The 13,975-nt window shown below is 43.9% G+C and overlaps 1 protein-coding gene across 9 annotated transcripts in view; it reads left to right on the top strand.

The window, feature by feature from the left end:
- Positions 1–13,975, top strand: part of nos1apa (nitric oxide synthase 1 (neuronal) adaptor protein a) — a 479,658-nt gene that overhangs the window by 354,212 nt on the left and 111,471 nt on the right. For all 9 annotated transcript variants that reach the window (XM_059984732.1, XM_059984731.1, XM_059984734.1 and 6 more), the window contains 2 exons: positions 684–825; positions 9,157–9,314. In XM_059984732.1, coding sequence (XP_059840715.1) covers positions 684–825; positions 9,157–9,314 — 300 coding nt within the window. The remainder of the gene's footprint in view (positions 1–683; positions 826–9,156; positions 9,315–13,975) is intronic.

Below are 13,975 nucleotides of genomic sequence, written 5' to 3'. Positions count from 1 at the left end.
ACTTCAGAACCCAGAGAAAAGGAGTGGAAGCAAGTCATTGCGATGCAGGAACATCTAAAAAGTAGTGTATTTGCTTAATGACACGATGTTTTAGAAATGGCACTGATGTTGATGCCATGTAGGCCCCAGTGCTGCGAGTGCAAACGAGATGCTCAGGAGAGTTTTCTTGAGAGCAGCACTAGTTTGAGTAACATTGGGCTTGCTCTGATGGAGAAAAAGATTCTCCATTCAGAGGGCAGTGACACTTTGAAGTTCTGCTCAGACAGACAGCAGTAGATTTTCAGGGAAACATGGAACATTGTTTTAGTGTGGGAAAGCTCACCTGCATTGTAGAGCAGGGACACGGGGCCTATTTCTGTTCCTGTGCCTCATGGGTAGAACCTGGAACTGTACGGAAACTGAAGTAAAGACGATTGGTCATTTAAAGGTAAAGAAACGGGAGACAAACTAAGATTGCTTATTATGACTGGGTTAGATAAAGAGTGCTGTGGAAGGCTCCAGATGGTGATTTATTGGGCTGAATAGCCTGGTTCAGTACTGCACATTCCTTGCTCGTGTAGCTGTGTAAAGTGGTGCAACCTTGTTAAGGACGGGGAGGGGATGAGCTATAATTGGGGTCGGTTACAGTGCGCCATTGAAACTCATCTACTCACAGTCTTTCTTTTCCCCACTCCCTGCGCTAGAGTCAAGCAATGAGGATTGTGCGGACTATAGGACAGGCTTTTGAAGTGTGCCACAAGCTGAGCCTCCTGCACACCGAGCAGAATGTACGCCGTGAGGAAGACCAAGAAAGTGAAGAGAGTGCTGAATCCACCAGTGTTTCAGGTATGCCTTATTTACTGTATGCTCCATCCACGGGGTAACGTTCTGTGGTATCTGTCCAGTGTGGGCAAGGTTAGCAGTCTGTCTCCCTACACAGCAAGGAAAGATTTAGCAAATGTGATATATTATAAACACATAAAACCCAGTGGTTTTTAAAATGTACCTAAGGTCTGAAACTTATTGAGCTGATCGTGATTCTTTTTAAATTTTAATCCCTAAACTGTTTTGAACTTCCCTGAATTTATAAATGCCACGGAGAGGAGGAGAGCTGAAATCTTCTGTCTGAGTCACCAGTGAATCTGTGCTCCCCTTGACCATTGTTTTAGGCTGTTTGCAACCATTATAACCTTGAACAGCTTCCATCCTCACCCGAGGTCCTTGCAAAATGCTGCCTGTGATTGACCTGATGACACCAGACTGCAATTTCACACCCACATTGCTGAATCTCTTGATCTTGCCTTTGTGTTTCACAGACTCTGGGTTGAATCTTATCTCCGCAGAAGCAGAGTCTTACAGCACGAAAAGAAGCTCTTTCAGCCCACCTGTCCATGCCAAATGTGCTGCCTAATACCATATGCCTGCAGTGGGTTCATTTGAAATGTAGATCAATTGCAGATATGGGCAGAGAAGTGGCAGATGGAGTTTCACCTGGCTAAATGTGAAGTGTTGCACCATGGGAGATCAAAAATACAGAGAAGTAAAGAGAGAGTACAGTGTTAATGGTAAGACCCTTAACCGAGTTGATAAACAGGGGGATCTTAAGGTCCAGGTTCATAATTCACTGAAAGAGGCTACACAGGTTGTTAGGAAAGTAAAAAAGGCATTCAACAAATCTGTCTTTATTAGTCAACCAATTGAGTTCAGAGTCAGGAAGTTATGTCGCAGCATTAAAAAACTTTAGTTTGGCCACATCTGGAAGATCGCATTCAGTGCTAGTTGCCCAATATCAGAAGGATGCTGATGCTTTGGAGAGGGTGCAGGAGAGGCTTAACAGGATGCTGCCTGCATTAGAGGGCATGAACAGGAAGAAGTTGGGAAAAAATGGGTCATTTTCCTTGGACCAGAAGTGGCTGAGGAGAGATTTGACAGAGATTTATAAGATTATGAGAAGCATAGGTACCTTCGACTGGCAGTGTATTTTTCCCTGGGTTGTGATGTCTGATACCAGAAGGTGTGCATTTAAAATGAGCGGGGTAGGTTAAAGGAGATGTGTGGAGCAAGTACTTTACACGGAGGGTGGCAGTGCCTGGGGTGGTGGTGAAGGCAAGTACAAGGGAGGTGTTCAAGAGACTTTTAGAGAGATATGTGAATGCGTAGGAAATGGAGGCATCTAGGTAAAAGAGATTAGTTTATTTGGGCTTTTGATTACTGATTTAGTTAGTTCAGCACAACATTGTGGACTGAAGAGCTTGTTCCTGTGCTATACCACTCTGTGTTCTAACCCTCTACATCTTTATTAACTGAGTACCTGTTTAAATATGTTTTTAAACATTGAAATTGTATCTGCTCCAACCACCTCCCTGCAGCTTGTTCCATATAGCAATCACCCTTTGTATGAAAATCTTGCCCCCGTTCTTGTTTAAATTTCTCCCTCTCACCTTGAGCCTATGACCTTCAGTTCCCCTACCCTGAGAAAAAGACTCACTATTCTGTCTGTACGCTGCATAGTCATAAGCACCTCTGTAAGTCACCCTACAGCCTCCTAGACTCCATAAGCCTCTCCTTGTAACCACAACCCCCTATGCCAGGCAACATTCTAGTGAATCTCTTCTGCACTCTCACATTTGTTGTCTGATCCTTCCTGTAGTATGGTGACCAGAACTGTACACAATAACTGCAAAGTGTGGCCTAACCAATGATTTTACAGCTGCAATGTGATGTACAACCCTTTAGACTCAAAGCCTCGGTAGGGATATCAAATGCCTTTTACACTGTCCTTCCAAATTGCAAGCTTTAGGAAACTGTGAATTTGCACATCAACACACCTAATGTCCCTGCCACTTACTTTATATGTCTGCCAGTATCTGACCTCAAGTGTGTTTGGGTTGTGTCAGAGGTCAAACCTGCAGTACAAACCAATAGTTATGTCCATTTCCAGTTTAAGTGGAAGCTGGATGCGGAGCAGGTAGTTTGTATGTCTCAAGAGAACTGGCAGTCCATGAGTTAAATACTTGGTCAGCATTGCCCATAGTCATGGAGAAGCAGCAGATTCATGATCTCGCAGAAAAGAAGACATCGGTTCTTCCTTGCTTCTGATCTGGAATGCAGTTACTCACTGAGGCTCCTCAACAGCTCTTTCCAAACCTGCAGTCTCCACTAAGAAGAAAGCTCAGGACATCAGATAGATTGGAATGCCATCACCTCTATGTTTCCTCCATGGACCCTTTCTCCATCTCTCTGTCTCTGTCTCTGGAGACAAATTATCAGCCGTCAACTTTTATAAACCTACCGATTCCCACAGTTACCTTGACTATACCTCTTCCCACCCTGTCTTCTGTAAAAATTATGTTGCCTTTTTTCAGTTCCTTCGACTCTGCTGCATCTGTTCCCAGGATGGGGCTTTCCTTTCCAGGACAACAAAGATATCCTTCTTCTTCAAAGAATGAGATTTCCTTTCCTCCACCCACATGCAGCCCTCACCCACATCTCCTCCATTTCCTGAACATCAACGCTCACGCCCTTCCTGCCGCCTGAACAGAGATAGAGTTCCTCCTATCCTCACCTACCACCGCTCTGTATACAACACATCAATCTGCACAACATTCGCCATTTTCAACAGGATCCCACCATCAAACACATCTTTATCTCCGCCACATTCTGTGCTTTCCATAGAGATCACTCCCTCTGTGATTCCCGTATCCATTCTCCCCTCCCCACTAAACTGCTTCCTGACACTTATCCATGCAAGTGATTGAAATGCTACATCTGCCTATTCACCTACGCCCTCACCTCCATTACGGGCCATAAGCAGTTTTTCCGGTGAGGCAACACTTCACCTGCAAATCTGTTGGAGTCGCCTATTGCATTTAGTGTTCCTGATGCAACCTTTTCTACGCTGGTGAGAACCCTGCATAACGGGGAACTGCTTTGTTGAGTTGTTGACTACCTCCACTCCATCCACCAAAAATAGAATTTCCTGACCAATCATTCCCATTCCCATTCCAACAAGTCAATCCATGGCCTCCTCTTTTGCCAACATTCTCCCCCCCCCCCCCCCCACCACCTTCCTTCTTCTTCAATTCCCACTCAGGATTCTTGCTCCTTCTCCTCACCAGTTTATTACTTCCCCCTGGTATCCATCCTTCCCCATCCTTCTCCCCTTTCTTCCATGGTCCACTCTTCTCTCCTATTAGGTTCCTTTTTCTCTGGCCTTTTATCTTTCCCAGCCACCTAGCTTCACCTATCACCTTCTAACATGTTCTCCTTCCCCGTCCCCAGCTTTTTAATTCTGGCATACTCCCCCTTCCTTTTCAGCCCTGGGGAAGAGATTTGGCCCAAAACCTCGACTGTTTATTCATTTCTACAGATGCTGCCTCACCTGAGTTTCTCTAGCACTTTGTATGTGTGTTGCTCTGAATTTCCAGCATCAGCAGAGTCTCTTGGTTTTGTTTCCTCCAAGTTGGTCTCCATTCTGATTTGGAAGTATATTGTGATACTTTCATCGGCTATGGTCTAAATTATGCAGTACCCTACAAAGGAGGATTGTAGGATTTAGTTGCAAAACAACTTCGTGGAGAAGTTCACCAAGCTCTCGAAGGTAGTTAAAATTAATAATGAATGATTTTTAAAAGATGTCTGTACCAATACTCTCACTCTTGTAGGCTGTGGTACTCTGATAGGCTTCACCCTGTGAAGGCTGTTTGCCAATGGATCAACCCGATAGAAGGTGGATGGGAACCCCAGTTAAAGAAATCCTGTGATTAAGTTTATAAAATTATTTTTCAGTTTTCCTAGTTTTGCTACATATCATCTGCAGAGAACAACCTCCCTGTCAGCTTAAAATCTAACCCAATATGGCAGCTATCCTGGCTAGTCTCTAATCCTGTATTATGCCATCTTGCTATTCCACAACAATCCCTTTTCTCCTTGACTTGCATGGCTCTTCCATTCCTGAAATCATTTGCCTTTACTGCCTCTACTGCCTCCATTGGCCGCACATTTCCTTCACTTTAATAGTTTTCTCCCTCCCAATCCCTCCCCATTCCTTTGAACTCAGCTCCATAGACTCCCCTTTCTGTCCCTACCATCAGCAGTCAAGTCCGTTGCTGTTTACCCCTCCAGGAGTTTCCATTAAGTATTGTTTCTTCTGACAAAATTAGTGGCTACATCCTAACCATTTTGTGGAATTTTCTCTGTTAAAAGTGCTGCGGAAATGCACGGGTTCTAGTTTTGTAATTAAGTCACTGAGTCATAGAAAAGTACAGCACAGACATAGGCCCTTTGGTCCTTCTACTCCATGCCAAACCATTTAAACTATCTACTTCCATCGACCCGCACCGGGACCATAGCCCTCCATACCCCTACCATCCATGTACCTGACCAGACTTCTTTTAAACATTGAAATTGAGCTTGCAGTACACCACTTGTGCTGGCAGCTCATTCCACTTTCTCGTGACTCTATAAGTGAAGAAGTTTCCCCTCATGTTCCCCTTAAACTTTTCACCTTTCATCCTTAACCCATGACCTCTAGTTGTAGTCCCACCCAACCTCAATGGAAAAAGCTTGCATTTACGCTATCTATACCTCTCATAATTTTGTTTACTTCTATCAAATCTCCCCTCAATCTTCTATGTTTCAAGGAATAAAGTCCTAACCTAATAAATCTTTCTTTATTGCCCATGTCCTCCAGTCCCAGCAACATCACTGTAAACTTTTGATGGACTCTTTCAACCTTATTTACATCTTTCCTGTAGATAGGTGATCAAAACTGCACTCAATACTCCAAATCAGGCCTCACCATTGTCATATAAACTTCAACGTACATCCCATCTTTTATATTCAGTACTTCGATTAATGAAGACCAATGTGCCAAAAGCTTACTTTACAACCCTATCTATATGTGGCGCTACTTTCATTGAATGAAGTGTCTCAGTTTGATGTACAAATTAAGCTTAAGAACTACACAAACATCTCAATTTAATTGAGCTCATGTTTAATGATAAGATTCTCAGCCGTATTATTTCCCTTCTGCCTTCTCATTTGGCTATGCTCATAAACCATTTTGCAGTCAGTGGTTGTTCAATCATACCTGGAAGTACAGTTGACCATAAAGATGCCAGATGAAGCAGACAAAAAAAAAGGTTAGGAGAGGATAGAAAAATGTCTAAACCAATGTTTACTGAGCGGTTTTAACTAACACTGCTGCTTTGATTGATGGACAAAACCTCAGTAGCACAACTTACTGATTCACCAATTGCACCTGTAAAAAATTAGCTTCCTATATCATTGGCTACGCTGCCAAGTTTCAGAATTCCAGTCATACCCAAGCTTGGCATTGCTGAATGCATATTGGCAGCAGTCAGTGCCAAGGGAAAGCTGTCATTCCATTTTGTGGCTGTATATTTACCTCATTAGTTCTTGCAGAGATCCACTGGAGCAAAATATTATTGTTTATTGGTGCTCTTTGAAGTTTGCTAGTTATATCACTAATGCATACATCTTGCATTTGCTGAACCTTTGGTGCAAAGTTTTGCTCACTTTGGGTGAATGCTTAATTTCTAACTGAGATTGGATTATTATTGGGTCATATAATTTGTTAAAATTTGTGGCATTCAGTTTCATATAGATCTCATCTAGGACTTTTAATTATTCTTTACTAAATTACACGCTTTCAGAGTTTTATATCTTTGACCTGACTGGAGAGGAGAGAAGAGAGAATCTCCAAGTTGGGTGAGGTCTTTGTTGATGCTGGCTGCTTTAATGAAGCAGTGAGAAGTGTAGACTGAGTTTGCGGATTGGAGGCCGGTTTCCGTGATGTAATTTTATCACAAATGCAGATTTAAATAGGTCTGTGGAACAGGAGCCACTTCATTGCCACCTTACCCGGACAAGTGTCAGGAGCAGACTATGGGAGCTGCTCATTTCTGGTTACTTTACTGTGATTTCCCCACTTCCTGTAGATGTGATTACGCAGGGCTGCCCCACTTGAAAGACTTCATACAAAACAACCTCAATCCAAGGGAAGTCTAAAATTAGAGGTTTAAGGTGAGAAGGGAAAGTATTAAAAGGGAACAGCTGCTTCTTCACATAGAGATTGGTGTGTATATGGAATGAACTGGCAGAGGAAGTGGTAGGGCAGGTACATGGATAGGAAAGGTTTAGTGGAATATGGGTTTTATAGAATTGGGACTAGATCAAGTGGACAATTTGGTTGGCATGGACAAGGTGGGTCATAGGGCCTGTTTCAGGGCTATTTTACTCTGGTAACTCTGAAGACACAACAAAGGTCCTGAACATTTCCGAGCACGGCTGTACACCAGTGGCTTCTTGCCGTGGCCTGGCACTGCTTCACGTGGAGCAGGGCTCGAGGAAAGCCATCCAGCTCGGCTCTTGGAAGTTAGTCATGTGACATACCGTTGGACTCACCCACAAGTAGAAAAACATGTTTGTGAAGGGTATTAAGCTTTATATTTTACAAGATTCTATTTAATGCAACAGTTCACCCAGCTGGAATCGAAAGAGATTGTGAGCACAGGAGTTAAGAGTCTTCTGCAGCAAGGGCAGTCACTGTTAAATGGCTGTGTACAGACTGCACACCTGAGCAGGCGATTAATGCTCCATTTCTTACCTTTTCAGATGCTTATCTGTCTCTTCATTTGAACAAATACCTGTCCTCTACTGAGTGTTGGGTGCCAGCCAGTGTAAATATCCTATTTGATTTGCTATGCTGAACACTGAACCATTACTATTAATACCAAACATCTGAATAATATTATAGTGATGCAGTTCCTCTGTTCACACAGACCATTGTCATACTACATGGAAAGAAGGAGGCACCATTGATTTGTAGGGTTGGCTGCCATTAATGTAGAGGAGGGCCATTCATTCTATTGGTTGGGGTAGGAGATCTGATAGGGTTGCTCTCCTCATTAGAAGAACAGAGTGGTGGAGTAGCAGAGATCAAGTTGCTTCATCAATTGGGAAGTTTGAAAAACAGACCCTCAGGTGAGTAGCTGTAGTTAATGGCCCTCAAAACCCTTTAGCAAATCAGCGGGATAGAGCCAGGCGAGATTGCAGCTTCAATTTCCCAAAGTACTGATGCTTTTAGATTGTTTGGAAATGGAGGCCATGGGTTCTACAATGTCCAGAGTCATGGGCAACATTAAAAAGCATAGGCTTCCTACAGGTGTTCTGGTTTTCTCCCATATCCCTACATTGAGCTGGTCAGTAAATTAATTCTCTTCTGTAACTTGCCACAACTAAATGTCGGCAGTAGAATCTGGGGGGGAGGAGGAATTAGTTACAAGGACAAGAGGGAGATAAAGTTAATTGGCTTGTTTTGAGAGCTGACATTGATTCAGTGAGCCAAATGGCTTCCTTCTGTGTTGTAAGAAAATATACTGTAGGTAGCAAAAAGTAACAGGGATTGATGCAAGGTCTGTGCATGTGCTTCAAAAGTAAGGCATGGTATTTTTAACTTCTTGTATTTGACAGCACGTTTGGGGGCTTCAGCTAGCTCCAAAGGGCATTATGGGCAGCTTGTTTGTTCACAGAAGTCCCCATCAAAAGCATTGCTGCAAGGAAGGTTTAGGATTCTTGTACAAGTACGTAGAAAGCTCTCGATGCCTTCTGTTGATCTGAGCTCGGAGAATATTGGGAAAATCTGGGACAGACATCATCAGAGAGCCATTCAGCTCAGGACTCCCCCAGGAGTTCATAGGTCGAGAGTTCTCCATGCTATTATCAAGCGAGGCAGCCAATTTCCCCTTTAGATGTGGTTGTCTTGTTCACTATAGGAAATCAAAGCAATTCAGAGATTTGCCTTTGATTTTTGTTCCAGGTTGAGAAAGAACATCAAGTCCATTTGGAACTCACAGTAGCAAAATTTTAATTTCCTACATTCCATAGCCATATCAAAGATTGGTGATAATCCCTCAACCAGATACATATCCTTCATTTGCAAATACCAGGGTCCTTTCTAGCTGTCCGATAGTGACACCTGATATAATTACCAAGTCTGCCAAGTGAGACATTTTCTAGGTTGGGAAAGGTAGATCTCTTTAATTTCTACATGTTGGATAGTCACCTGCCACCAAACATAATTCTACCGTTGTTCTGAATGTCACTATATCTAACAGTGATGAATCCTTTACATTGTCCTTCTGTCTGCACCAGCTCTGCATCAGACTGGCATAGAGAAGGAGGATTCAGAAGAGACTGATATAGATGCTGTCGATCACCCTCTACATGATGGTACAGAGGATCACTTCAGCCGAGGCGTGACTGACTTGGATGCAGTACGAAATGAACCAGATCTTCATAAGCTCAAAAAGGTAACCTTAAAAACACTTTCTCAGACACTCAGCACTTCCCATGCAGGAACTGGCTGTGTTGATGCCCGGATCCATAGAAACCACATTACCCTTGGGAGAGCAGTCCTGGTGATAATCCCTTTTTAAATGCTTTTGCTGCCGTTTCCTAGGGGTCTGTTTTCTTCTTCTCATAGACAAGATGACAAGCGCATCTAATGAAGTTAATTTGCAATATCTTGAGAGCTGCTGATGCTTAGTTATAATGTAGATCTCTTGACAGCTACTCTTGTATTTATCGAAGGAGGCTGAGCTCACCTTCCACATGGTCAATATTTGTTTGCTAGATTGCAAAACAACTTAAAACTCCTAAGAGTTGGGGCAAAGGAGTTGTTTACCACAACTTCAGAGGCAAATGAGTTTCCCTGTACCTTTGCAAAGGCTGCATGGGAGGTGCTGTCATCTGCCACAATTATCTGATTAGGACAAAGGTCATCACCGAGGATCCAATCTGGTGTGTGTGTGTGTGTACACGATAGTGGATCAAGACTTTGCTGTACTGATGAGGTCAAACTATACTTAACCTTGAATTTCTAATTAGCTATACATTAACGCTAATTGGAAAATCTGGACTCCAGTGGCTAATACTGGAGAATCAATGACTCTGGTGGGGCAGAGAAGGCTGCCAGCTTCAACAAATCCAGCATGTAGGTATCTATCACCACATTACGGCAAAGAGAGTGAATGTTAGGAGAGAAGTGCTGTCCATGTTCCATATCCCAAACAGTGCAGCTCTCAATTTTGAGGGCACATTTTAATTGTATTTAACTAACTGTCCTGGGGGAAGAAAAGAGTAATTGGTATTGATGTAAATGGCAGTGCACAGCTGAATCTCCATATCAGAAGAACAATGTTATTGAGTGGTCCTGTGCTAGAGTCTCAATTCACTTTATGGTTGAAGGAGATTCAAATGCATCATCAGAATTCTGACTGAGGTTAACTCTCACTTCCTGAAGAGTTTGAAATTATTTTCCCATTTTCAGTTCTACTTTGTCTGATTTTCATTTATTATGGAAGATGCCATTCAGTCCTCATGCCTATTAGAAGTTGACCCTGTTTCCCTGCTCTTTAGCTTCATGGAATCACTGAGATCTACAGTGCAGGGTGAAGGTTGTTGGCCTTGAGTGTCTATGGCATCGAAAAGGTTGGGGGGGCGGTGAAGTTTGATCCAATGTCACCAGCCTTCTGTCTCTAGCCTTATGGTTTACAGCAAATCCAAGTACATTTTAAATACTCTGATGGTAGGTACCTACCACCACTCAGGTAGGAAGATTCAGAAACTTCGTATGCATTGAAGAACGTTTCTCCTTCAAGGCCCCTTGAATCATGCTGCCACTTTCTTCAAATTATGCTGTCAGATAATTGTTCAAAGTTCAAAGTAAATTTATTATCACTGTACATATATGTCACCATATACAACACTGAGACTCGTTTTCTTCTGGGCATACTCAATAAATCCTGAATAGAATAATAACAAATAAATAAGCAATAAATATCAAGAACATGAGATGAAGAGTCCTTGAAAGTGAGTCCATAGGTTGAGGGAGCATTTCAAGTGAAGTTAGGTGGAGTGCAGTTATCAGCTTTGTTTCAAGAGCCTGATGATTGAGAAGTAATAACTGTCCCTGAGCATGGTGGTGTAAGTCCTAAGGCTCCTGTCCTCTTGGCGATGGGCAATGTTTCCTTCCTATATCTATTTTATCTTGGTTTCTAATCTTAAACACCACAATTAAATCTTCTGTCAGCATTATCAGTCCAAAAGAAAACAACTCCATTTCAGCTGGTCTCTTTTCATAATTAAAGCACCTCAGCTTTGTCAGATGCCATGTACCCCTCTCCAGAGATATCAAACATTTCTAATCATAATACCAGTTTTAAAAATGATACTCCCAAGTCATTGACCCCCTTTGGGGAAGCTTGGGATGAGTCCTCGACAAGGATGACGTGGACCCAAATGCTGGAGTATTCAAGGCTGGGATCATGACACGCTCTCAAACAGGATCGAGAAACTGAGCACAAAAACCAATGCTGGACAAAATCCCTGGTGGGCTTTCGATTGAGCACTGAACTTATGTTCATGTGTTCTTTAAATACTCAATCCTTGGCACCCAAAATATGATTATCAATTAGCAGGAACATCCTAAACCCTTAACGAGGCTGTGCCAGGTATCCGTACCTCAGACAGTTAGAGCATTTAAGTCTCGGAAGTTGAGAGTGTCTCATAACAGGACCCCCTCCCTACATCTGACTCCTGTTGCCCCTGGTTACTCAAAGAGGTGGTGATGGTAATCGTGGATGTGAGTCAGATCCAGAATATCTTTTTCTGGCACCCAGCACCTTTCCTCCAGTTCAAATCCCTCCCTGTCCACAAGGAGTTGCCGAAAATCTCAAACAGTACTTGAGCCCAAAAGACTTTTCATCATGAAGACCTGTTCCCTATCGATAAACCAAGGTGGCAACTGGGCCATTTGTGGTGAGGCATTGGGGCTGGTGCAAACGAGTTTTAATTTAGAGATGTGGAGGATGTTGTTGGTCTTTAGGGTCTTGGGGAGCTGCAAGTTGAAAGCCATCAGGCTTACCTTCTTCAGGATCTTAAAGGAACCAATGAACTTGGGCTCCAACCTTCAAGATTCCACTCAGAGAGGCAAATCATGAGTGGCCAGCCAGACGTGATGCCCAGGCTGTAACATAGGTCCCAGATTTCTTCAGTTTGCCTTGGTCTCCACTCTCTGGCTAGAAGCCAGCAAAATCTCTCTTGCCCTCATCTATTTCTCCTTGCAGTGTTGGATGAGCTCTTCGGCCACAGGGACCTCAACATTGGCCTCCTGTTCCAGAAAGAGAGGTGGAGGGTAACCAAACTGGCACTCGAATGGTTACATCCCATGTGCTGACTGCTGTAAGGTGTTGTGAGCGAACTCTGCCCACATCAAATGGTCGCACCACTCATTAGGTCATTTTGAGGTCAGGCATCTCAGGGTACGTCTACTCTTGGTTGCTCTCCATCTGACCATTGGATTGCGGGTGAAACCCAGAAGATAGGCTTGCTGTTTCCCCTATCAGTTTACAGAAGGCCTTCCAGAAATGTGACGAGAGTGTAAACCTTGATGCGAGACCATGTCCACTAGGAATCTGTGGACCCTGAAGACCTGGTCCAGGCCAATCTCAGCTGTTTCCACCATGGAAGGTAGCTTCTCCCAGGCAATGAACTTGCAGGCTTTCAAAAACCAATTGACGACCACCATGATGACCAACTTCCCCTTGGATGGTGGGAGTCCCGAGACAAAGTACAAGGAGCTGTGTCTTTTCAGAATGGGTAGGGGGTGGAGAAGCCCTTGAGGTTGGCTCTGTGGTTTCTTGTTCAGGGCACTCGTAGACTGGTCTGCCTGCATGTACTGCTGAACTTACCTCATTCTTCTGGGCCACCAATACCTCCTCTTGATAAACTCGAGGGTCCTGACAATCCCAGGGTGTGTGGTCATTCTTGATGAACGTCCCCATTGCAGTACCTAGAACCGGATGGAACTTGGGACGAACAGCCGACCCGGGGGACCATTCTCAGGAATCTCCCCTTGCGCTTGGGCCTTGTGAGCAAGAGCAACGATTCCCCAATGAATTTGTGCTACCACCCTGGTTTGGGGCAAAATAATGGTAGGCTGCTCCTCTCATTCCGGTTTGTCAAACCTAGATCCCAGTTCATAGGTCAGGATGAAATTAAACTGGTCAAAAAGCAAAGACCACCTGGCCTGCCTGGAATTCAGCCTCTTGGCTTCCTGAATGTAGGCCAGTCTCTTACAGTCAGTCCGAACGATAAAAGGGTTCTTGGCCCCCTCCAGCCAATGATGCCATTCCTTCAAAGCTAACTTAACCACAAGAAGCTCCCGATTCCTGATGTCATAGTCCCTCTCTGCCAGGGAGAGCCGCCTGGGGAAGAATGCTCCCGGGTGTAATTTACTTTCTGAAGATGGTCACTGAGACAAGGCAGCACCTACTTGAATGTCTGAGGTGTCCACCTCCACAATGAAGGGAAGGTGGGAGCTGTAGTAAACCTCTGTTTCAGCTCTGCAAAAGCAGCATCTGCTTCAGTAGTCCAGACAAAAGGGCCTGTGGATTTCTGAGTTAGGGCCGTCAGCAGAGCTTCCACCAAGCTGATGTTCCTGGTGAACTTAGCAAACCCCAGGAATCGCTGGACCTGTCTGATGGTGGCCAGTCTCTGACTGCCTGGGTCTTGTTAGAGTTCATCTCAAGATTACCATTAGAGATGATGAACCCACAAATGAAATAGTCATTACATGAACTCAGACTTCTCCAACTTGACATAAAGCCCATGGTCTATTAGCCTCTTTAAAATGCCCCTGATGTGAGTAACATGCTCCTCCATGAGAGGAATAGGATATCATCGTAGACAAAGGCATACCTATGGAGAGCATCTTGGAGCATGTCATTTATAATGACTTGGAAAATGGCTGGGGCGTTCGCAAGTGGCCTGTCGGTGTATTGAATGCTGTCTTCCACTCATCACCCTCCCTGATACAGACAGATTGTAGGCACAATTTTGTGAATACTCTTGCCCCGCTAGAGCATCTCGAAAGCCGTACTGACAAGAGGAAGGAGCTAGTGGTTCTTGG

The sequence above is a fragment of the Hypanus sabinus genome, chromosome 11, assembly GCF_030144855.1.
Source record: "Hypanus sabinus isolate sHypSab1 chromosome 11, sHypSab1.hap1, whole genome shotgun sequence".
Taxonomy (NCBI): domain Eukaryota; kingdom Metazoa; phylum Chordata; class Chondrichthyes; order Myliobatiformes; family Dasyatidae; genus Hypanus; species Hypanus sabinus.
This window is presented reverse-complemented; position numbering and strand designations above follow the sequence as displayed.